We start from the raw sequence: 26,360 nt of genomic DNA on the forward strand, positions 1-26,360 counted from the left end.
GTTATTATTTTTGCTTCCTTCCAAGTATTCGGAAAATGAGAAAGCCGAAAACAATGATTGAATAAATGAGTTAGGTGAACCAGTGGTCGCCTTGGAAGGTGCCTGAGGCATTCATTTGGGATGCCGTCAATTCCACAGGTCTTTCTTAATTTCAGGGATTTTATTAATTTCTGAACGTCACATGGTCTAATCTTTTGAGGGGGGGGGGTTGTCTACGGTTTCAAACAGAGCTTGAACTCTAGCCTCCACCCGCTGTTCATGGTTTTTGTCGCACAGGTCATGTGGCATGAACTGAATTTCCAAACAGTCGGCAATTTTGTTGGCTTTTTCAGAAGGATAAAATTTAAGGCCAGAAGAACCATGAATAACAGTTGGTGCCCTTGGTCCATCTCTCTTAAGGAGAGATTTCACAATGAGCCATATACGAGTACTTTGAGGTGTGACTTCAGCATTACCTATTTTTGTTTCCCACCGTTCAAGTGCCTTTTTACGGGTCATTCGCCTGATTGATTTGGTGACCCAATTTAGTGTCATCTTACACGCTGGATCCCTGGTTTCTTGCCACAATTTTCGTAGCCTCTGTTTATATTTTATCAAATGATCTAGACCAGGAAGATTGTTGTTTATGTCCGAAAGTGTAACTTTACTTGTCAACAACCTATATGCCGAAGCAATAGAGGCTGCAAAGTTACATGCCGCTTTATCGGCTTCTACCCCCGAATTAATTTCTAGTTTAGGTGATATTATTTCAGAAGCTATGCTTTGAAACCGCTCCAAATCTGTAAATTTTTCAATGGGTTCCAAAAGATTCCTAATTTTAACGTGATCCAGTATGTGGAATAATATTGGTAGGTGATCTGAATCCAAAATATCAGAGATGATGACATCTGACACTCTGATAGTTTTGTGAACCACAATGTGTAACACGTCACCATTTCCCGCAGGGGAGTAATGAGTGGGGCACTGTGGTGCTGAGATTTTGAAATCACTCTTATCAAATAAATCAATGAGTATCAAGCCTGAGGGGTTTGAAATTCTGCTATTCAAAAATGGGTGCTTAGCATTCAAATCACCTGCCAAAATAGACTTTCGTCTGAAGCTTAAGAGCTCAGTGATGTCATCATCACACCAGGCTCTGCCTGGAGATTTATAAACAGCTGCAAGCAGCACTTCGCTCTTACCGATTGGTATGCAGACCCCTGTTGCTTCTACTGGGACAAGGGGTGGTAGGTCTACATGGTTATGGGGAATGCCTTTTCTTACTGCAACGGCAGTTCCGCCTTTTCTACCCGAGTGGTGGTCGATTCTATAAAAGTGTTAATTTGGAATAAAGAACCTCTCATGAGGTTTCAGATGTGTCTCTGAAAACAGGGCCACATCTGCGTGTAGGTCTTGCAGCTGTTTACTGAGCTCATAGCGCTGCCTCCCAATGCCGTTCGCATTAAATGCTATGACTTTGAGGGGCCTATGCTCTCTAGTGGCCATTTTGGTTCATTAGGTTTAATACAATTTTAGTAATGGCCATTATTTTTTCCTCCTCGGACACTGCACCACTGACCTCTGTCATAATCTGCTGTTCTACAGTCACTACTCTCAACATATTGTCGAGAGATGGACTGTTTACATGAGTAGCCTGAGTTGACTGACCTGTTTTTTGTTCCTGTACAAGGACCGGGATGCTCGGTTTCGTGGCTTCTGGTGGAACTGCCACTGGAACTTGGAGAGTCTGAGGTCACTGCTCCTGTGATGTGCTGCCATGGAGTGCCGCCACGAAGGTGACTCCAGGGGTAACGATATTCGAGGAGAACACCCTTCCCATTGTGGTTTTGGGTGCTCTCTGCGATTTCCTCCTCTGCAGCCCCGATAGTTGGCGGGATGTGGTTTCTCTCCCTCCTTTAACTGGCAATTGCAACAAGCTGGAGTGGAGGTAGCGATTTCTTTCTCTGGGCACTCTTTATACAGGTGGCCACCCCCGCACCACATGCAACCGGGAGGTTGCTTACAGTTAGCCCAGACGTGGCCAAACTGTTGGCAGTTGTGACACTGCGTAAGGCCACTCTGTGATCTATATGCCTCAACCCAGATGGAAATGTGGCAAAGAATGCCGCACATTAAGTCAAAGTCAAAGTCATGTTGCAACTGACGGTCAGTCAGTCTGTCTGTCTTGGGGCTCATGACCAGATGTTTCCTTCTTTGTGAAATTTGCTGTTCTGTCCATTTGGGGCGCCCTCTCTGACGAGAGGTCGGGTCTGTCATCTGTCAGTCCTAGTCCGTCCATGTCATCATTGACACATATTTACAATTTAATTCTAGTCTAATTTACTATTTTTATGTACAATATATACAAGGCCTCTGTCAATCCAGGCATTGTACAGCAGATTATGCCCTATTTCCAGTAGTAATCACTACCATGGCAGTCTAGTCACTTGAACGGTCCTACGCCTGACCGCCGCCTTTTAAGCCTCTTATACTTTCTGTGGCAGGCTTTGCCTTGTCCAATGTTGTGAACATTCTCATTATCATGATTTTGTATGACTTCTGCTTGTTGCCTGCATAATTTTATTATGTAATCATATACGTATGGAATTTTGAATGCCATGTGCAAATCGCAGACATGCTGCACATTGCTGGCAGTGCTCATATTTATACAGCACTCGATGTCAACCCACCTCTAGATCATAACATGCGCTAACCAATCACATTGCTGCCAGCACTCGTATTTATACAGCACTCGCTGTCCAGCCCACATTTAGATCATCACATGCGCTAGCCCATCAGCACTCACAATCGCACCTGCAAGTTTCGCTCCACCCATTAAGCACGGTATAAAAGGTGGAGCCCAAAGCTCGCAATCATCAGTGATCACATTCAGTTCAGAGCGAACAGTCATCAAAGTCATCATTTCTACACTATGACCAGGCAACTGACATAGTTGCCGCAAGTCTCCAGTGACCATGCCCTGCGACCAGGCAACTAACGCAGCTGCCTCAACTCCAGCAACCGCGTTTTGTTACCTGCCAAATTATCAGCGCATGCCCAGTGGAACGAATGGCCCTTTTCAGGGCCCGCAAACTTTCCGAAGTGGTTGTCTGTTGGAGTATCGACAAATCCCACACATTATTCACTGATCATCTTATTCATGCTATATAATCTTAGAGACTGAAAGCATCATTAAATAAACAAATAATAGTAAATAAAGGAAGCTTCAAATTGTTGGGGCTTGTTGCTTTTTCTTGAACATATGTGTCAAATCCAAGCTGCAGTTTCTACATTCCATGTAGAGTTTTCTCTGATCTCAGGTCTTCCCTTTGTCATAACTTCTTTTACTTCTATGTATGATTCCATAATTCTTATAAAACTTAATAGAACTGTGTATCCTGCATGAAATAACATATGTACTTACTTTTATTTGTTTTCATCAGCTGGGAGGCATCATTGAACCAAATGATGGAAAATGCCATTTGGATGAAGGTGGAATGTATACACATTCTACACTTCAGGATTATCCTTCAATTTTACACCTTAAACATAGAGTGAGAGAGAATGCTATCAATATCCTGTTTGCTGTGACAAAGCCCCAGCAAGAAGTGTACAGTCTCCTGTCAAAAAATATAGATGGGGCAAAAGTTGGCCACTTGACAGCCAACTCTTCCAACATTTTAGAACTGGTAGAAGAACAGTACAAGGTAAATCTCATCTCAGGATTATATCAAATTAGAATATCATTCCTTCTCTTGGCACTAAAGCCAAGTCAGGTATTGACTTCCTCAAGATTTACTTTACAAGAATCAATCCATCAGCAGATCTTAACCAACCAGACAAAAATATGGACAAACAACCACAATCCATGTTAAATTGAAAACCACAAAATCATTGTTGCCACTAGGATTAGTACCACAAATGATTCAACAGTCTTGAAGTACATAAGCATTATTTTTGGCCATTTCTGGCAACTTTTGAGAAAAGAACAGCATATTTTTATATTAAGATGTCTGTATGAAATTTTTATTTTGAAAATTAACAAATTACAGTTTAAATCCTCATGACTAATCCATTAGATTAGGTTTCAGCTTGGAGATGACATTTATAAGACAGTTCAGATTTTACATAAGCAAAATATGGGGATAATTTTGTACATTATGGGTTTATTTAATCTCAGTTGCAAATTTGTGCACATATGTCATAAACGTTTTGTAAACATGATATTTATCATTCTTATTACACAATTTCGGGTCACCGTAGTAACAAATTCTCAAGTGTGCAACATGTTAGATGTTGCATTAACACAAATTATGTAGTAGGTCACAAACAAGAAAGCAATATTTTGTTTCAGTGCATCTTGTCTATTCTGTAATAATAATAATATTTTGTTCTGGATTGTGAAGTATAGCATACTATAAAAGGGAGCTCATTTATGATTGACTATTTATGTGTTTTATACATGGGAGATGGCCTTAAACATCAGCCTCGACATATTATTTAGCAACATGTAGTAGACCTGGAAAAGAATATGGGAAAAAGCTGGGGAAGTTAATAGTACAAATCTTGTATGACAAGTGATGAGACCTCCCACTGAATTGTCAATGGATGTTATACTAGTATCCATGTAATAAACATTCATGTGACATGACGACTGGAACATTACCTGCTACTTGGCAATGGCTCCATAAACATATATTGCAGCAAGAGATATGTGCGCGACAATAGAGGAACTGTTGGAAGCAGTGTCTTCAGTGCGGTCCATTCTGAGGTTATATAATGAAGGCTATGGGAGAAGTTATTCAGTATGAAAGGCCAAGCATATTCATAAGAGATATACCCATCTTCTCGTCAGAGAGGATGTTACATAAGGACTGTGACTGCAAGGGTTCATTTGAAAAGAAAATATATCTTGTCATGAGTCTCAAGTTGCTTAGTGCCAAGATGAACTGATTAGCAGAAAACCGCCAGTTGTAAAGTTACTTTGATGTTGACTTTGAGTTAGTCAGTGAGAGCCAGTGATGGTCAAACGAGGCTAGGATTTGGAAATTGGTAGTCATATGTGAGTTCCCATCACAAATTAGCTTGGGACAGTCGTCAAGCAATAAGGATATGAGTACAGAAACTGAGGAATCTACATTGTTGGGAGCCATTAACAGGCAAATACTGGTGAAGACATAGAAGACTTCATGTGTGCTGCAGTACAGTGATTTTTAGCAGCTGTAGATCCTGAAACTATTATTGTTATCTGTAGTTACAAGTTATAAGTGTTCAGTAAATCCAATTACCAATCTAAACTCGTTGTGTAGTCAGTAACACGTGACATCTGGTGTCAGGTGTGGATAGAATTGGATTGGGTTGAAGACTATGTTGGACAATTACATCACCATGTTATGAAAATGGAACAAATGATGGAACACCTGCTGGCCAAAATCGAAACCAACCAAGTGGAAATGAGACCCAGCCTAGCAGAGATAAGAGCTGAAATGAAAATTAGTTGAGAAGAAATGAAAGCTCATCAAGAGAGGATGAAAGCCCTGATGGATATAAACCTAGAAAAGATGCAGGTCTGTTTAGAAAAGATGTAGAACAAGGTAGAGGCATGTCCAGAAAGGATGGAGGCCAATCAAGAAATGATAGAGGATGTAGCAGATCACTATAAACGGGCCCCATGCATAAAGGCCATGCACCTTCTTAGCGCCCTGCAAGACTGAGCTTGCGATGTTCTACACAAAGCCTCTAAATGAGCAACGAGCAAGGAGACTGTCTGGGCAATTGAGTACCGATTTTGGGACCAGCATCTGGCCATAAGGTATGGAATCAAATAAAAACAAAGACCCAAAACATTGGTGAGCCTATGCATGAGTTTGCTGATGCTGTCAAACAGTTGATGCACCATTCCATTCTTGCACTACCCAATACGGCCATAGGAAAGCAGGCATTACATTTGTTGATGGGATAAGAGACTGTGGCATAAGACAGCAGCTACTTTTTGGAGGCAACAAGAGACCCAACGAGGCCCTCAGGCAAACCCATGTGCTGGAAGTCATAAAGCTAACAGTCGGGTCTTCCATCAGACCTCGGAAAGTGAGTGACAGAGCATTGTGGAGGAGCTGGCCCCTCCCAAGCCTTAAGAAGGGTGAAATATGACATGATGACTTAAACATCGCTCGCTGCTAGGTAACAGCTCAAGTAGCACGTATCACTGCAACAGACACGCATGCAGTAATAAAGGAGCTGTTGGAAGCTGTGTCTTCTGTGAGATCTGTTCCAAGGCTGTGCAGCAAGGACTGCCAGGAAAAATAAGCCAGTCAGATCCAGTGCTAGCCAGGACAGTGAGTGGTAGCCAGTGTTGGCCTGCCACAGCTAGTTGTTGCAAGTCAGCAGTTAAATGTGTGAGTTACCATCATGAGTTAGTTGTGGGACAGTTGCCAGCAGTAAGGTCATGAGTACAGAAGCTGAGGAATCTTCATTGTTGGGAGCCATTACCAGGCAATGATGGGTGAAGACATAGAAAACTTTATATATGCTGAAGTACAATGCTCTGTAGAGCACGTGAAGTCATGAAACTGTTATATTTACCTGCAGTTACAAGTTATAAGTGTTCAATAAATCCAATTATGAATCCAAACCCCTTGTCTAGTCACAAACATGTGACAGTAATTGGCTATTCCCTAGGTGACCAATAAGCCTTGTGCCTGAAGTACAACTACAAAAATATTTGCTTATGATTTTTATTTGTTGATTACTATATTTCAGAAAGTTTCATCGTCTGTTGATATGCAGCATGATGCTCCAGAATATATACAAGTTACATTCTATACCTCATGCCAAAGTTCATCTGAGGCAGTAAGGCAATCCAACAAATGCAATGAACTTAAAATTGGGCAGGAAGTTGAATTCCAAGTGGAAATCGTAGTTCGTTCTTGTCCAGCAGATCCAAGTGACTGGAATCAAACCTTCAGGATTTTTCCTGTTGGAAGTCAAGAAGCAGTCCTTGTTTATCTTGAAATGAGCTGTGAATGCTCTTGTGAGCATCACGAGCATTCTGTAAGTAACATCTTATTGAAGTTTGCCATCAAATTTACACTGAAAAATTTGCTTTTCAGCAGTATCGCTTTACTTCATATTATAGTGATATGTTCATGAATGTTGTGTTATAGCGTTTCAATCTTTTTTTGATCTGCAAACTTGGGTTTTTTGAGGTTTGGTGCCATGTATCTCACAATATGCTTTACAAATACTGATCCACAAATGTAACATTACTAACAAGTCTAACATGTAAGCCTTGAATCTTTCAGGGCTACTAAAAGTGATAAAATTTTCTCAGGAGATCAGTTGCATCAGTTTAGAATCAAAGACCATAACTTCAGAGACTGCCTCTATCGCCATAATCTGGGAACGATTTACTGAGTAAACATTGTTTGTTGATGATGTATGCATATATATCACCATCAAGGCCTCACATTTATGGACAACCAGTAACCCATTAAGGACAATATGAAAAATTGAATGTAAAGCCATCTAGGCACTATTGACATTGTTCTTGCTTAGCCTGACACATTAGGCCAAAGTGACCCATGTGGTGTCATGTGGCTGTATGATGCTTCACTCTGTTGTGTGTATGCTCTGTCATCTGAAGCATTATAGCTCCCCCATCTCTTGTCTTGTCTGCATGTTTTGCATAACTGTGCACCTACAATTTAAATATGAAATACAACACAAGAAAAATGCTTCAGCAAAATAGATGCAGCACAATGGAGATCCACTTTGTCCTTCACCTCAAACATAAACTTCAGACTAAAATAAACCAACCTTTTGACTTGGCCGTAATACCATTCATCCAGCCAGCCTGTGGTGGTAAGATCATCAGACTGCTTGCCAAGCAAAACATGTAGATATTGAACTGGCCAGCCAAGAAGAGTTTCAGAATTTCCTCAACCTTTAACATGTGAATGTTATCTATATCTAACGGCAAGTAACTGCTGTGACCAAATGTTAGATTTATCTAACACAGTACAGGTGCACTCTTTGGGAATGCTGACAGTTTGATCTTCGGGTTGAAACCACAACAAACCCATGCAAGGTCAAGTCAGTGGTTCATTCATTAGCTCAGAATAATGAAATCGTTTACCATGGTACTGGTTTCGATACTATTTATGTTTAGATATGACTGTTTATGACCTGGTCAGCCAAATAGAACACAGCTTTGTTTTAAGAACTGAGAAGTAAATATTCATCTGAGCATGCAGATTAGTTCTACTTGACCTTGCAAGGAAGTGGGTCATTGTCAGGGATTGGTTTTCAGTAGGAAATTATCGATCAGAAAGTCAGTGTCGGATTTTCAATTATTCATTTATAAAACATTTTTATTTTGTGTCTTAAGTTGAGGTATATAGCAATTGAAGACAACAATGCACATATGGGCATTGTGGATAAATCTGACAGGATGGTAAATGATTATGGAATTGCCCAGAGGACATGGAAATCTGCAAATAAATTGTTTTTCCACCTTCTAGATATGACTGTTCTCGATGCCTGTTTATTGCACAAGTCATGTGGTGGAAGAATGACACATAAAAAATTCCACGAAATCCTAGTGCAAGATGTGATTGTACAGTCGCATAACGCGAATATCATGGTCAGTGGCATTTCTCAAGGGAGACCAAGCTCATCTGAGGCCCAACTGAGTCGAGTAGAGGTGAAACATTCGCAACACTGGCCATCCAAAGAGATACAAAGACGTTGACCTGTGTGTTCACTAAATAAGAAAACCAGGAGCACCCTCTTCTATTGTAAAAAGTGTGATGTTGGTCTGTGTGTCGATGACTGCTTCAATCAGTGGCGCACGCACTTCAGAGTGTGAGCACTCAATGGAGTTATCATAAACTGTGAAGTGATGCTGTTCATAATCAGATACAGTCTGAACAAAAAAAAATATTTTATATAGTGTATAGTGTGATTNTTCTTATTTCTGTATTGCATAGAACAGAAAATATATAGTTTTCTCTGAAAGTCTGCAACTTTAAAGACTTGGGGCCATTTTAATACCGGCCCAGTAATTACTGTATATGTCTACTTCTTTGTAGCTCTTGTTCTTCCAGGAATACATAGAGGATGCTCCACAGTGTTCTGGTAATGGCACATACATGTGTGGAGTGTGTGCATGTAATAGCATGCACTTTGGGAAGAAATGTCAGTGCAGCTCAAGTGAACCTCTCTCAACAGGAACTGAATTACACAGAGACTGTAAGCCCAGAAAAGATCAAAATGTTTCTGACTGCTATGGGCATGGGACTTGCACCTGTGGAGTATGTCAGTGCACAGAGGTATGAACCCTATTTGTTTATTCATTTCTTTAGTGTAATTAAATTCAGTAAGGGATTTTATAGCCATTGTAAAAATTGGCTAACATCATTTTACTAATCCTGTAAATATGAAAATGGATGGATAAATTGAGATTGTAAATCTCCATTCCATATGAGATAAAAGTTTTTATAAAGTATAAAGTGAGACGCATGGAATTATCTTGTAGAAAAATATTACATTCAGTCTTGTCAAGGAAATAACAGTTTATTAAGACATTACTCATAGACATGGAAAATCAGACATGTAACTAGACAGACATGACAGCACAAAAACAAAGATGTCATACATGCACGCATGCATGCACACACACACACACACACCAGTGTTTTGGAAAAAACTATTGGCTACAACAGGTTGCCATCTGCAAGTTTATGCGTAAACCAGTGGTGCAGTCATTTCCTTTATAACTTGACAATTTCTCAGATTGTCAATAAATTGCTTTTGTTCTGGAACCTGAAGGCTCATCACTCTCTGTCCCTGCACCAGACCAGTCCAATTAACATCATTATCCTTCCTCTATGAGCCTGTCAAATATTACCTTCGCATCTAAGCCTAGGTCTCCTAAGCTGTCTGCTGCCTAACATTTTACAACCAAACATTTTGTTTTTCCAGTACATGCTTCATGTCTTTTACATCTCAGCGCTCTCAATTTGGGTGAAGTGTAAGTCAGCAAGTTTACTAATTTTCGTTGCAGATGTTCTATGGAAAATACTGTGAATGTGATGACTTCTCGTGTAAACAGGAAGACAGTGAGCTGTGTGCCGGTCATGGCTCATGTAAGTGTGGAATATGTCAGTGTGAAGCAGGCTGGATTGGTGACACCTGCAGCTGTCCAGTTTCTACAGAGAACTGTAGATCTGCTGAAGAGAGTAAACTCTGCTCTGATCATGGACGTTGCATTTGCGGTACTTGCCAGTGCAGTGAAAAGTATATGGGAAAATACTGCGAAGAACAGATTCCCACTGTAAGTGTGATAAAATACATTGCTGCATGTGACAGCATGTTGGTAAACCATACATTGCAATATGTTGCTTTGTTTCTTCATGTTTTATCAGAATGTTCAATATAGTAATATTTGGATTATGTTCTTCTAAGTTATGTCGCCATATAGTTGAATAAGTGGTTATAACATTTTGGAAGAAAACATCTGGTCATGAGCCCCAGCTGGGGCTCGTCACCAAGACAGACAGACTGACTGACCGTCAATTGCAAGATGTCTTTGACCTGAATGTGATATTGACTAGGAGTTGAGTGCTGTTTGTTAGACCGGCGAAAGCACGTGTTAATATGTGGGATGTTCCCACAGGCCCAATGAGCATGTAATAAATACCCTCCCCCCCCAAAAAATGCAATCAAATGGAGCCGTGATACATACACAGTAGACCCAGTTTATTTTACAATATTTCACTGCTCTTGATGCGGTTTAATACACAGATGTCAAACAACCCGATAAGGCCAGAAGACAGCAGATAATCTCAAAACAAAATACAGCAATACCTCGCATGGTCTGGCTTCGATCAGTCAGGTTTGAAAATTTCATAGCCAACTAAATTTTAATTGAGCAAAATAAAAATAAATTCTAAAAAATTAGTACACAAAATTATTTTTAATACATAAATGATCGGTTTTTCCCTTTATACAGTCAAGTCTCTTTTTGTGCGGTTTATTTTTATGTGGTTTTAAAGTTATGTACATGTAATATGATACATATTTAAATTTTTTCTCGGGTTCCCCGTTGTGTATGTATGTACCTGTGCTCGGGTCGTTCGTTCTTGAGCTCTGACAGCTATCGCTGGAGGAGGTGGGGAGAGCACTACTTTAATGGAATTTTGGAAGAGCTACATCAGAATCCTTATCAAAAATATAGGCGAAGCATGGCATGAATTAACGGCAAGCAATATGAGTGCAGTATGGAAACATATCATACCACATTGTGCAAATGATTTCATTGGTTTTGAAACGCATTTTGCTGAAGTCACTAGTAACATAATGGAAATTGAACAGCAACTTGGTTTCAATGAGTTAGATTCTGTCAACGTAATTGAGTGCATCAAATCGAACACTAATGAACTAGATAATGAAACACTTATTAACATATGTGAACGGGCTTATGAAGAACGGGAGGACAACTTAGACAGTGACAACTGTGTTGAAGTGCCTGCACGTGAATTAACAGCTGAACAACTATAAAAAATTATTGGAATGGTTGAAACCTTGTCAGAGCATATTATGGAAGTTGATCCCAATATTGAACATAGCCTTACAATTCACCGAACAGCAAAAAATGCAATTCATTGCTACAAAGAAATGTATGGAGAGAAAAGGCCAAAGAAGAAAAACGTGCAGACATCAATATTGCAGTTTTTAGAGAATAAAAAATGAATTGCGAAAAACATGAACTTTTAAAATTATTTCTATTAAAGACATTTTAATTTATTAATTGCATTTTATTTATTGAAAAACGGAGAATTTTTTTGAACCAATTATCATTTTTTGTATGTATTTAGTTCCTCGATTAGATCAGTTTCAAACAGTCCGAGATATTGGCAGAACCGATTACCCGAACTTTGCGAGGTATTGCTGTACTTCACAATCACAGCATCAGAAAAACCCCATGGGGTAAGGTTACATGATGAACAGCCAAAATGCAGTGGAAACAGCAGAGGCGAGTGCAGCCAAAATGGAATTTAAGGAAAGAAGTTAAATATAAGTTTGGAAACCAGACACTCACCTGTTGGTCTTCCTTCAAAAACGCTCATCTTAACTGCCTCAGGGTATATGATCCAAGCTGGGTAGGCTGCTAAATCCCAAAAAAGAAACTACAAAAAGCCCACCGGTAGTCAAGGCCTCGGTATATTGGGAGGAATGGGTATACAAGCAAGAAGTTGACCAGTAGGAAGGGAAGAGATAGAAAATACAGAGTGTTTCATATGGTAACATATTGAACCAAGGCATGGCTCAACATACAGAAAGAACAGTGTTGTTAGGACCTGTACAGAGGCATAAATTAATTTAAGGAGGGTTACAAACCTAGAACTAACGTGATAAAGGATGAAAAGAGTGACTGAACTGTTTTCAGATTCCCACAATACTTTGAATAGATTGAAGAAGTTTTTCTCTTGAATATACGTGGGGTTAACACTATGGAGCAGACTCAAATATAAGTACATACAGCTGGGCCTAGTTCTTTTGGGGCTGAAATTTCTACCGAAAAGTTGAACGGTTGTAAATATCCAGGTACTTGTCGATTTCCAGCAGAATGTATCCAAGCAGGAGGTGAAACAATATATTTTGAAAGCTACAACTTTTTAATTCCACAGTGAAATACCAATTTAGTGTGAAATTCTATATTTAGCGGATAGCGGGAAGTGGATCTGTGATAGGTGCAGATGGGACAGCTTCGTCAACTAGAGGACAAACTGAAAAACGCTCTGCAACAGATTGAGGAACTAAAATGGAAGAACAAGGAGCTGGAAGAGCAGTTACAAGGGACTGTAGTTGGATGCAAGGTCGGCAGGCGTGATGCGGTGTGGAGACGACACAAAGGGCAGAGTGCTTAGCATCGGGTAACTCGATTATATGGAACGTGGAATCTGAACATGTGAGGGTACCGTGCTTTCCACGAAATAGAACTGAACAACTGCAAAGAGTGAAGAAAACAGAGATCTAGGGAGCCCTATTAATGTCATAATTTATGTAAATACTAATGATTTGAGATGAACTGCAAATCTTGATTATGTGATGGGTGAAGTGAAATGAATAAGGCATAAACAAAGTTTCCTCAGTTAAGGCCACACCATAGCTCAAGTGGTTAGTAGCTGGCTTCCCATCGCGGCAGCCCAGGTTCAATCCCTGGTCTGGTCAAGTGGGATTTGTGGTGGACATTGACATTGGGTATTACATTTGTAGATTATTATTTATTATTATTATTTGGAGGGGGTGGGTTTCCCCATGCACTGCGACCATTTGTAGATCCAAACAGATGAATTGAGAATTGGGACTTCAGTATGGATGGACTGCACATGAACCAAATCGGAGCGAGAAGACTATGCCAACTATATTCTAGAGTTTGTGTCTTCGCCGCCAGAGGACAGAATTCGAAGGAGTGACTGTTGCTGAGTACTATCAGAGCGGGAATGCGTGAAGGGACGTGAAACCCAAGAACATCCGACGTTAGTCTGGCAGATGACAAGGAGAGAAGAAGCGATGAAGCAGTTGAAGTGAAAGGCAGGGACCATTAATTCACATGGGAAATAATATTCATCTACAGAGCTCTGAACGAGGTATGTGCAAGTTATAGAAAGATTGGCTGCCTAAACTGATTATTTAGGAAATTCTGCAAAGCATCATTGGAGGAGATTTAAACTTACCCTATGCCGATTGGAATGGTAACGCGGAATGCACTAACAGAAGTCAGACATTTGTAAATAGACTGGTATGGGAAAATGGGTACACGCAGGTAGTAGATAGTCCCACCCGATGTGACGCATTTCTGGATGTTTATTTAGTCCGGCTGGAAAGTTCATTCACCTCTTGCGGCATACTACAGTGACAATTGCGGGACATTATGAGAAGTAGAATGGAAAGAAAATTACTGTCGACCTCAGGTAGAGGGACTAGTCCCAGTGTAGCATAAAGCAAATGTTTTAGGGCTACAAACCTTCCTCCAGGAAAATTCACAATATGGGCAAACAATGGTAGATGCTTTGAGGAGATACAGAATAATTTCAAGGACGTAATAATCGAGAGTGTCGAAAGATTTATTCCACATCAAATTACTTACTTACTTATGGAGCTGAGCCCTTCTTGAGGAGAAGCCAAATCTGCAGCTACTCAAGAATTTCCCAGCATGTTATGACACCCAAAGGTTCATTACCGTGTTCACAAGAGCCCTCCACTAGTCCCTATCTTGAGCCAGATCAATCCAATCGATACCATCCCATCCTATCTCTCTAAGATCCATTTTAGTGTTGTCCTCCCACCTACGCTTTGGTCTTCCAGTGGTCTCTTTCCTTCTGGCTTACCCACCAATATTCTATATGCATTCCTCGTCTCCCCCATTCGTGCTACATGCCCTACCCACCTCATCCTCCTCGACTTGATCATTCTAATTATACTTGGAGAAGAGTACAAGCTATGAAGCTCCTCAGTATGCAGTTTTCCCCAACTTCCTGTCACTTCATCCCTCTTTGATCCAAATATACGACATAAAATACTAAGAAAAATTCGGACCATGATTACTACAATAAGGAAGTGAAAAAGTTAAAGTTGAATGTCAGAAAAGCATATAATAGAAGAAAATTAGGACAGCAGTACTGAGAGGAACTGAAACAACTATCGAAGCAGTTGCTATTAGCCAAAAAATGCACAGGAGACATTTTTAAGATCTATACTAAGAAATGAAGGCAAATGTCAGACTGAGTTTTACAGGTATGTAAAAAGACATAAAGGCAACAGGGAAAATATTCCTGAGATCAAAGATGGTAATGGACGGCTAATTACTGATTCAATAGAAAAGGCTAATTCCCTAAATTTCTATTATTTTTCGATATTCAGCTGTGAGCGTAGCATCCTGCAGATACAGGGTGCCAACTCAGGTGATCCCTTCGCTATTAGCACTAAAAATCATTAGGAAGAAGTTAAGCAGCAGTAAGTAAAGAAAGAAATCAGTAGGGCCAGACAGCATTTCTGGCGAAATTCTAAAAGTGGGTGAGGAAACCATGATTCCATACCTTGCGCCATTATTAGACATAACAATTAATAATGCCACTATCCGAAGTGACTGGAAAAAGGCCATAGTGGTTCCTATTTACAAGGGGGGATGATCAATTGCTAGTCTCAAATTACAGACCCATCTGTTTAACCTCAGTGGTCTGCAAGCAAATGGAATCTGAGAAAATCTGGGATAAAAGGGATTGGTTATTAGAGGGTCAACGTTGATTTAGGCCGCGATATTCATGTGAAAGTCAAGTAATCACGGTTTGCCAGGACATTTCAGATTCACTGGATAATGGAGGTAGAATGGACGCTATTGTAATATATTTTGTGAAGGTTTTCGTTCTAGTTCCCCATGATCGGCTGCTTACGAAAATTGCGGCCTTAGGAGTGGACTAGAAGGTAGTTAATGTGGATAAGGTAATTCCTTTTGGGCCGTACACAGAGAGTTAGAGTAGGAGGCCAATTATCGGAGAAAGTCAGAGTAACGTCAGGGTAACGCAAGGAAGTGTACGGGGTCCACTACTGTTCCTTGCATACGAAAATGATATTTGGAGAAATATTGATCCAACTATTAGACTTTTCGCAGATGACTGTATAATATATAGGCAAACTATAAATAATAAAGATATGCAAAAGTTGCAGATAGATCTGAAGAGGATGGGGGAGTGGGCATTTTAAAATGCAGTGGTAATTAATCACAAGAGCCCAAGCTATGGAACCATTAAATTATTCTTTGTGGGACATAGTAATTCTGTAAGTGAGCAGTTGTAAATATTTTGGAATAATTTTATGCAGCGATTTAAGTTGGGCTGTTCAAGTTAATTACATGGTGAAAGAAGTTTAGCCTACACATCACTAGTGCATCCGATTCTTGAATATGGGGTGACCTGCTTTGGTCCCTACAGAAAGGGACAGATAAATGCGCTTGACTGGGTGCAAAACATGGCAGCTAAATTTGCACATCATGGAAATGATTTGAATCAGTAAACCTTGACACAGCACGCAGGAAGGTAGCTCACATATGTGCTCTCTTCAAAATGTACAGAGGAGAATGGGCTTGGAAGGCTGTAGTGATAGATTACAAGGACCATGCTATCTGAGCAGAGTCAATCATGATAAGAAAATTATGAGCAGAAAACAATGGACAAATATCAGAAAATATTCCTTTGTAAATAGGCCCATTCAGCTCTGGTACCAACTGTCTACAGATGCTTTAGGGACTCTGTCCTCAAAATCAAGTAATTTTAGGGAAAGGTTTAGGAAAGTAATAAATAAAGGCGATGTGAAGGTGTGGGAGAAATCATCTGAAACTGCAGTGCATTGCAGTGCAGTGATGTAAACTGGTATGAGGATGAGAAGGGTACATAAGTGTAGTGAAGTGGAATGAAAGGAAGGTCATGGTGAAAGGTGGGCGCATCAGAACATGACTTTACATATTCCATCACTGTTACTGTTTATTGAAAGCGTACTTTTTTTTTTATTAATATTAATTTATATATTTGTAGTTGTAATTTTATTTGTTGTAGTTGTAATCGTATTTGCTTTGTATTCATTTTGAGTATTGTGTCCTTCATTGCTTGTGTAGTTTTGTGTTCTTTGTTTTGTTTGAGTGTGGTGTGTTTCTTTGTGTGATGTGTGTTGTGTCTTATCATACTATCATTGCCACCAGGTAAAAACCCATTTGCACTTAAATAAAATAATAATAATAAAATAATAACTCCCATGTAGTGGTAGCTGTAATTTAGCACAGGAAAAGTAATTCCCCCAGAATTTCTTTAAATAAGGATTTCACTGCAATTAGGAGGAATGCCACAGCAATGCAAGAAGTCTCTTGCTGTTCTGTTTTGTTTTTTCTTGGCACTACAGCCCCAGTGGGCCTAGGCTTACCTCCAAGAACTTCTCCGTTCACTTCAGTTTTTCTAGATCTTACACATTTGGTATGACTCCTTGGGCAGGTGATCAGCTCGTCACAAGGCCTCTACCTGTACACAAACACAGAAAAACTCACACACACACACACACACACACAAACTAAACATCCATGCCCTGAGTGGGATAAAAACCCACGATCCCGGTTTCCAAGCGAGCGAACACAGTACATGTCTTAGACAGCCTGGCTACCGTGACTGGCAGTCTCTTGCTGTACCTGTGTACATAAGAAGGTTGATAAAATTGATGTGATTATCAAGGCCTATCACTGTTATCAGCTACATCAAAATTTTATCGAGCATTCTTCTGTCAAGGTAAAATTGCATATATAGATAAATTACTGGGGATCATCAGTGTGGACACAATATGTCAACCACTGATTAGATATTCTGCATTAATCAAATATTGGAGAAGATATTGGAAAACAAGAGAGTCATGTGTTGACTATTTAGAAATCAAGAAAACCTGCCCAGTTAGGAGGAAAATGTTGTGAGTCTGGTATATCTATGAAACTAATTAGGTCAATTAAAATGTGTTTAAATGAAACATACAGTTAATCAGGATCAATGGCTAATAACAGGGACAAATGGAAGAGTCTTAGGTTCATGGTAATGAATTTCAGGTTCACGAAATTGCAGGGAATTTCTTGACTAAGAAAGCAACTATTATCTTCTTAATAAGAACCCTACTTATGTAGTTAGTCCATAATCCACTTATTTGTGTGCAATGCAATGTATCTGTGATTCCAGTCTTTACGTTTGTATTACCAGTTTCACTAAATGGATTGGCACAGCATTAACTGATATTTGGTAAGTAGCTTACCTGACAACCCAGACTGCTTATTCAAGGTTTATCTCAGTTCTTCGAGGCAAATGGTAAGATCGTATGTTACAGTAGTCCATGACAGCTCCCTCCTACTCCCCACCTGATTCATGATTCCCAATTTAATGCTCCCACTGGTGCACCTTTATAAGATAACCTGTACTATGCTTTTTTAGTTCTAAGTCAGCTTGAAGGAGTGAGTATCTTAATGTCTTTGCAGGTGGATCAGAGTACATTGTGCGAAAGTTTATTTCCCTGTGTTCTATGTCAAGTACACAAGAGAGGGTCGCTCACTTCAGAACAGTGTGCTGAAAAGTGCACAAATCTGACAATCAAAAAAGTAGATGCCGTAGAGGGTAAGTTTTCACATTTGTAACTTTTTGTCTACTAAGTTATGTTATCAAATTATGCTTTTTTAATATTGGTAGGCTGAATAGCGCACATGGTAGGCCATTTTCTAAATTTCAGATAGGCATAGTAGCACCTGAAGTGTCCGTAACCAGTTCTACTATTACTGAGCATATCATCCCATCTGTCTCTTTTAATACATGCAACTCCGCATTTTTCACACATTATTCTTTAGAACATCTTTGTAAGCAATAAGAAAATTATAATTATAAATTAATATGATATAAAATACATCATATACATGCCTAGTTTAATGATGTTACCCCAAATCAACATGGCATCACACTAAATATGGGAAACTATAGAAATTTGCAGTATATGAACACTGTTACTATAGTCACAGCACTGATCTATGTGATACAAGGAATCGCTGAAAATAGTTGCTGCTTCTCTAGTTAAGATAAAGCCGTTGACATAAATTGAATAACATGCATAGTTGACAGGCGGATGGTTGGGTAGTAAAGGATATAAGATAATATTGCTTAAGACCTGATGTAACTCATTTGCCAGTTCATGATTTCTTTATATGTTTACATACAATGAAGGCATGGGGAGGCTATTGGTGTCTGTTTCATCATACAAAGCTCATAACGTAATCTGATTAAGTTTCATATCTTAGATCTACACTAAGAGTTGTTACAAGTATCATTTTGGTATACATAAGTCCTCTGTAACCTCTAAATTACATGAAGCCCAAGTCAGAATTTTGGAAAAGATGTTTTATTCCAATCATTCAAAACTTAGATTCAGTCCTGGTGAATAATGTGGTAGTGCAGCTCAAGAAAACAACATACAAACAAGGAATTTTTGCTCCTGTCTCCAAAATGTTTTTCAGTTGCAGGGTTTTATTTTCGGAGTGGGAGGATAATTTATCTTGTTAAATTTAAAGTTTACAGAGAACACAAATCATTTTTGTTTTATAACCAGTGTGTTAGAATCCCAAATCTACACAGAATTCATGATGGTGTTCTCCTGAGGCAACCTAGAAAAGAATGTGGATTTGGTAACCAATATTATTGAAGAAAAGAAAATGTTGCATGTATAGTTCAGCTTAGCACAGCATATTAACTCCTCAACAAGCAGGAAAAATTTGGAAAATCTTAACTTTACATTAGATGAATGTCAGATATTTCCTACTTTTGTCTTTCTATACCTTAGGACAATAAGGCATGGGAATTTTAGGTATCATTTATACAATGAAAAATTGTGTCTTATACTTCTAAAAGAAAGGTGATTTTAGACAGTGGAGCTTTCTAATACATCTTACAATTACAGTACTTCAGTACTTTCATGTAATATATGCAGGTGAATAAGATGTGATTGTATGGACTGGTTTTATATCACTTGGGGTAGGGCCAATAGATGACACCTGTGAATATAATGGACCCTTGGATTCTATGAAATGTTAGGAAATTCATAATTAGCAGAGCAATTGGTGACTTTTCAAGAACATCTCAGCTGCATGAAGTTAATTAGCTCTGTGCGGATGAGGAAGTGAAGGCCAGATGGCAGGGCACGCTTCATATTAATTGCACAGGCTGAAGGCCGATTAGTCTTGTTTATATCTATACAACATATGTGTTTGTGATGGGAATGTGTGGGAGGTCAGTTTATTATGTTCTCCATCATTTAATTAAAAGATGTTACATTTTAAGGTAACTGATGGAGACATGTTTTTCATTTCAGAGAACATAACTGGTGGTACTGACTGTGAGCAGGACTATGATGAATGCCAATTGAAATATCAATACCTATACAGTGAAACATCAGCCATCGAAATAAAGGCATTACATGAATTGAAATGTCCTATACAGATGAGTTACTATAGTAAGTTTTTTGTTACTTCTGTGATTCATATAAAACCGGCCCGACGAAATGAGCTGTAATATAAAATATACCATACAGATATTAAAGTAATTTACACATATCTTATCTTGGATTGTGTGCCATGATCAGAGTAGGTGTTGAAAGTGTCCGCCATTTTCAAGTAGGCACACCTCCACCCTTGTTTGCATATTCGCCATGACTCGCTGCAGTGTTTCTTCAGTGATGTTCCTGATTTCAGCCGAAATGTTGTCCTTTAAATCCTCTAATGTACACGGTTTGTTTGCATACACCCTGTCCTTCTGTAAACACCAGAGAAAAAAAATCCGGGCTGGTAAGGTCGGGGGATTTCAGGGGCAATATCTTTTTAGAGATGACGTGATCGGGAAAGAAGCTCTCAGTCAGTTCTATGGACATGTTGGACGTATGGTACGTCGCTGAATCCTGCTGAAAATAACCCTGTGTAAGTTCCACTTCATCCAGCTGCTGCACGAAATCGTAAAAAATACAACAGTATAAGGCACTGTCCACGGTCGTGTCGAAGAAGATCGGTCCAGTGATTCGTAAACCAGAAATGGCGCACCACACACCCACTTTTTGTGGGTGTAGTGGTGATTCAGCAATCTCATGTGGGTTTTCAGACGCCCAGATCCTCGAATTTTGTGCGTTTACATATCCTGATAGGTGGAACCACGCTTCATCACTAAACCAAGTGATATCCAAAATTCTGGGGTTATCGTCCACGAATTCCCGAAACCATAAACAGTACCGTACTCATTTATCTTTATCAACATCACCCAATTCCTGGATATTGATGATCTTGTAGGGACAAAGATTCGCTTTCTTTGGAGCCCATTGACACGTTGAATAAGAATACCCGGTTTCCTGGCTTAGATGTCATAATGATTTCTTGGGAGACTGCAGTAACCTGTCCTGCACAATTGCAATCATTTCTTCTGGCATTTCTGGGTGGTTTTTACCACGTTCACTTAAAAGTGTCCCTGTCCTTTCCAATTTCTGAGCCAAGGACTGTATAGTCGATTTCGCTGGCCTCTTGTGAACTCCAAACTTCCTCCTGAATTCCAATTGTGTGTTCGTTATCAAGCCTGTCACCCAGTACGTGGGCACGAGAAACACTCGCTGTTCAACAGTGTACTCCATGACTGTCGCCTGTGCACTGCAGACACGTTTCGGGATTGTCCTTGACCATGCAGCATAAGGGCTGCCACTTGCTGGATCATGCGCACACCATTCAACTCAGCACAACCCACGGATTATTATGTCATAATTGTGAGCGGTTATATGCATCACCTGCGGAATTGTTAGCAAATTCATCGGGTAGGTTCTATACAATTCACCTTCTATAATATTAAATTAAGCATACAGTATCAGTGACTGCTATGTCGTTGAAATTTATTAGCTATGGGGATTACTGTGATTAAGTTATGATTCAGCTGTGGCTAATTCATGATAATAGGCCAAAATCAGAAGACATTTCAGGTGACTGGTAATAATGTAATAATTTACCTGTTAGATATTACACATAGTGTGCATATGCAGTACTGGTTGTGTTATTGGCCATGAAGATGATCCAAGAGGGAAGGATATAAACATTTAATCCTTTTTATCTCAGCTTCACCATGCATCCAAAGAGTTAAGAGAGGAGAGTGAAGTAGATGTGTTGCTCAATGAATTAATGGTTTCAGTTTATGACTGACCAAGGCTACTAGGTGATGATCACAGCTACAGAGGGGTTTTGGGCAGTGTTATCATGTTATTAAGAACAAACAGGGGAGGTAGTGGCAAAATTTATGCATAGGCCGAATTACAGGGTCTCTTCCCTTCCTCCAGGCCAAACATATCATAGGCATTATGTGGCTTGAACTGCCATGTACGAGGGGCGTTCACGTTCTAAGGTCTCCGATTTTTTTTCTCAGGACTGGGAGCAGATAGACACATGCGGTTTTGTTTAAAATACGTGTGCACTCTTTGTGAATGCGTGACAGAGATGGCAGAACTCTACGGCACACAGAACTCTAGTGGTAGCGGCGAGTGTGAGGAGTGTTTTTGATACTTAAAATGGCGACGTTTTCGTTACAAGAACAGCGAGTAATCATTCGTTTTCTCCACTTGCATGGTGCGACACCCATTGAAATTCATCGCCAGTTGAGTGAGACATGTGGTGATGGTGTCATGAATGTGAAAAATGTACGCTCATGGGTGCGACAGTTCAAAGAAGGCCGAACGTCGTGTGACAACGAACCAAAACAATCTCGGCCTTGCACTGACAGCATGTTCGAGCGAGTTGAGAAAGTTGTTTTGGAGGATCGCCGATTGAGTGTGGAAAACATCGCCCCCAAAGTTGGCATTTGGGATCTGTGCACAAAATCCTGCATGAAGACCTGCGAATGCGGAAAGTGTCCTCCAGGTGGGTTCCACGAATTTTGGCGGATGACCACAAGGCTGCACGCATGGCAATGATGAAGGCATGAATGGGACTTTCTTTTCATCAACTGTGACAGTGGATGAGACATGGATGCCGTTTTCCAATCCGCTATTGCATCAGCAATTTTCCAGTGGTCAAAACAGACTCCTACAAAAGCGTTCACAGCTGCCATGGAATCATGGCGTCGACGTTGTGAAAAATGTGTACGGCTGCAGGGAGATTACGTTGAGAAGTGACAGAAGTTTCAAATTTTTTGTATGATTATTGTGTGAGAAAAAAAATCGGAGACCTTAGAACTTGAACGCACAACGTAATATTGAGTAGAACAAAATGATTTGTTTATCTTGAAGAATTAAGAGGGTTAGTTCCTGTCATGAGTTAGTTGTAAGACAGCTGCTATGCAGTGAGGACATGAGTATGGAAGCAGAGGAATATTCATTTTATGGCCGTTACCAGGCAATGACTGGTGAAGAGACAGAAAACTTTGTGTGTGCTGCAGTATAGTGATTTGAAGAGTGCGTAATTTAGTGAAACAGTTATTTGACGGTAGTTATGAGTTATATTTCCAATAAATCCAACTGCCAATCCAAATCCCATGTCTAGTCCCTAACATGTGACAGTATTTTATAGTTAAAAATAATACCAGAAGGTTAGATATATCTCAGATTGAAATCCCTATGCTGTGTACCGGATATTAGGATCCCTTTGTAAACCATTGATAAATATTGTAACATGTTTCGTTACAGAATACGCCGTAGAGATGGTTAATTGGTTTATTTAACAATCTACAAGTAACGGCTACAATTACTTATCTCACAGTTATGGGTTTTCACACTTTATAACCCTAATCGCATTAATCTGTTAACACTGTTGCGGGGTTTCACGATTTATAACCCTATGCGCAAATCAGTTCCCTCTGTCTTCAGTAGTCTACACGTTTACAGTAGGGGAGCTATGTATCACTGTATCACACACTCCCAATTACACAATTACACACACGTCCGGTTCTTCTTTCCGCGACGGCTGCTATACTCCAACGGTAGTCGGCTGACTGGAGAACTGTTGATAACACACTCGGCAACTGTCACTTTACGACTCGGTACTGTCTTCGGCGATGGCCAGGTTACAACTCGGCTCGGCGACTATTACTTTACGACTGACTTCTACTGTACAACTCGGAAATGTCTTCAGTACAACTGAAGTCGCCAACTGCTACAGTAGAACTCACTGGTAGCTGCTGTGCGGTTCACTTATACTCGTATAGCTGCAGTGGTGCCTGTTACGTTCCACGTCAGAGTAGGAAGTTGATTACGGGTACGTAGCGTTGCGCGTTACGTCACCGTGGAGGGGTGGGAGGGAGCGCTATGTTACCGCCACGCGCCTGTGGCCTGAGTTGCCACGTTGCTGCTGGGTAGGGAGGGGTTCTCCGTTGCGCAACATGTTACAATATTTATATTGAGACAAAGAACACTAATTATTTGTTTCTTTTATTTGGTCTAGCCTATGCTGTGCCAGTTGTAGTCGTTTTCATCATTATTGGAGTTGTCCTTGCTCTGTGGAAATGGTTAACTTTAAAAAAAGAGAAACTTGAGTTCAGAAGGTTTATAAATGAGCAAGAAATGTCAAATTGGGGAGTGGTAAGTGCATTCATATTAATTTCACACATGCAGAAAGAGAGAGAAACAGACATGCCTCCACACACCCACTCCACCCCCTACACACAGACACACACACACATAATCACTCACTCATCAACCCACACTCTCACCCCGTCTCTCATTCTCTATCACTCATACCTCTCACACTCTCTGACATTCTCACTCTGTCTATTTCTTTCTCTCATGATACTGGCATTATATTATACAAGATTTTCTAATAGCCCATAAAACTGAAATTATTCTTAAATATTTGGAATGCTGTATTCATTTTCGAGTCCCTTTGGCAGCCAAACGCAAATGAAGTACAGTCACTGCTATGAGAACCTCAAACCCAACAAAAAAGTAGACTTTAATGATATTATTATTCTCAACAGAACAGTTTATAATTAGCCAAGAATAAAATGCGGGACATATATTTTTATTTTATTGATGTTAAATCTTCAAAGCTTATTATCATACAGTCTGAAACTTATTATATGATGAAAAAGGAAAATGCCTTGAGGTCATAGGTGTTGACATATTAGTATCCTAAAAATTCTGATATCATGTAGTGTTTTGTTGATCATTGTAATCAGAATGGCTTATTCTGAAGTACATGAAAGTCTGATCATAAATCTGTATAATACTGTGGAGGGCCACTTAGGACCAGAATATTTGGAATCAGAATGCAACCATTGCTGTACAACAGCTAGTAATTCCTAGGCAGCGAAGCTTAAGAAATCATTGCCCCGAAAATGAAAGGCTAACAGTCGTGTTTCCACCGTTACAAACGAATTGTTTGAGGGAGACATGTATTCCTGCGTTCATTGCATAGCAGCAGGTGAAATCAACCTTTTAACAAGGTATTCCCTATTCATTCCAAGGCCAAGTTATAACAGTCCAATGTTGACAAGAGACTAGTTCAGTTTATACTGGACTTTCGCAGGAAAGAGTTCTTATCCAACTAGAGCAGAAGTGTTGCAACATTGGAGAGGAAACATCTAAATGACGTAATAAGTGGAGAATAACTGTAAGTGTTAGTGTAAAAATGACTGTCCAATAAAGATATTCATTCAGATCCGAGACCCACATGAATGTTCTTGTCGCATTGCCTAGCAAACACGCGACAATGGTGTCAGAAGTGGGATAGGCTCGGATTCGGGAACAAACTCCTGCTGGCCATGCAAGAAAACATGAATGCCAGCAGAGAGGAAATGAGAGCGGAAAGTAAGGCCGACCGAGGCCACGCCATAGTGGCTAGTCGCTGGCTTCCCGGCCCGGGTTCGATCCCAGAGTCTGGGGAAGTGGGATTTGTGGTGGACAAAGTGGCGCTAGGGCAGGTTTTCTCCGAGTACTTCGGTTTCCCCTGCCAATCTTCATTCCACCAATTGCTCCTCAATCACCCTCACCTATCATCTGGGGCTGGTACAATAGGCCAGAAGTGGCCGCAGTACAAGGGACTTAGTCCCACCCCACTAGGAAAAAAAATAAAGGCCGACCGAGATGAAAGGAAAGTCGACCTAGAGGAGCTTATGATAATTATGGGGGGGAAAAAAAGACGATTTTAATCGTTTCTTGAATCCTGTTGCGTGTTTAATCAATAGTAGAGTGAATTTATTGACTACACAACACGTTTTTTATCACATTATCACTACATGTTTCGACCTCAAGAGGGCATCTTCAGGTGTATGAACACAGCTGTATAATTACACGCGGTCGCATTCACTTTTCACTCATTCTACCTTGTATCTTTTCCAGACTTACGCTCACTAATATATGGAGTTCTTTTATAAAACACAGGTTAAAATTATTATTATTATTCTAATTTAATTGTTAAAAGTTAAAAGTTCGTGAATCGAGGTTCAATTCATGTCACTGGTTACACTTTCACTTGTTTTTCGGTCTCATTTTTTACTTACGCTCGCTACTGTATCTAGTTCTTTTTAAACTGGTTTAATTATTATTATTGTTAAAAGTTCGTGAATTGAGGTTCAACTTATGTTATTAGTTACACTTTCACAATGATCATAACAGATCCAGCAACATCAAAGGACGCGGAAGAACAGTGAGACCTCACAAACAAGTGAAAATGTAACTAATAACATAAGTTGAACCTCAATTCACGAACTTTTAACAATAATAATAATTAAACTAGTTTAAAAAGAACTAGATACAGTAGCGAGCGTAAGTAAAAAATGAGACCGAAAAACAAGTGAAAGTGTAACCAG

The 26,360-nt window shown here is 39.8% G+C and overlaps 1 protein-coding gene across 1 annotated transcript in view; it reads left to right on the forward strand.

Annotated features, from left to right (window-relative positions):
- Positions 1–26,360, forward strand: part of LOC111874679 (integrin beta-PS) — a 47,735-nt gene that overhangs the window by 15,743 nt on the left and 5,632 nt on the right. Inside the window, exons 8-14 of the mRNA XM_033755558.1 lie at positions 3,423–3,686; positions 6,739–7,029; positions 9,069–9,308; positions 10,043–10,312; positions 18,038–18,173; positions 19,912–20,052; positions 23,996–24,132. Of these exons, the coding sequence (XP_033611449.1) occupies positions 3,423–3,686; positions 6,739–7,029; positions 9,069–9,308; positions 10,043–10,312; positions 18,038–18,173; positions 19,912–20,052; positions 23,996–24,132 (1,479 nt within the window). The remainder of the gene's footprint in view (positions 1–3,422; positions 3,687–6,738; positions 7,030–9,068; positions 9,309–10,042; positions 10,313–18,037; positions 18,174–19,911; positions 20,053–23,995; positions 24,133–26,360) is intronic.

This window comes from Cryptotermes secundus, unplaced genomic scaffold (genome assembly GCF_002891405.2).
Source record: "Cryptotermes secundus unplaced genomic scaffold, Csec_1.0 scaffold56, whole genome shotgun sequence".
Classification (NCBI taxonomy): Eukaryota; Metazoa; Arthropoda; class Insecta; order Blattodea; family Kalotermitidae; genus Cryptotermes; species Cryptotermes secundus.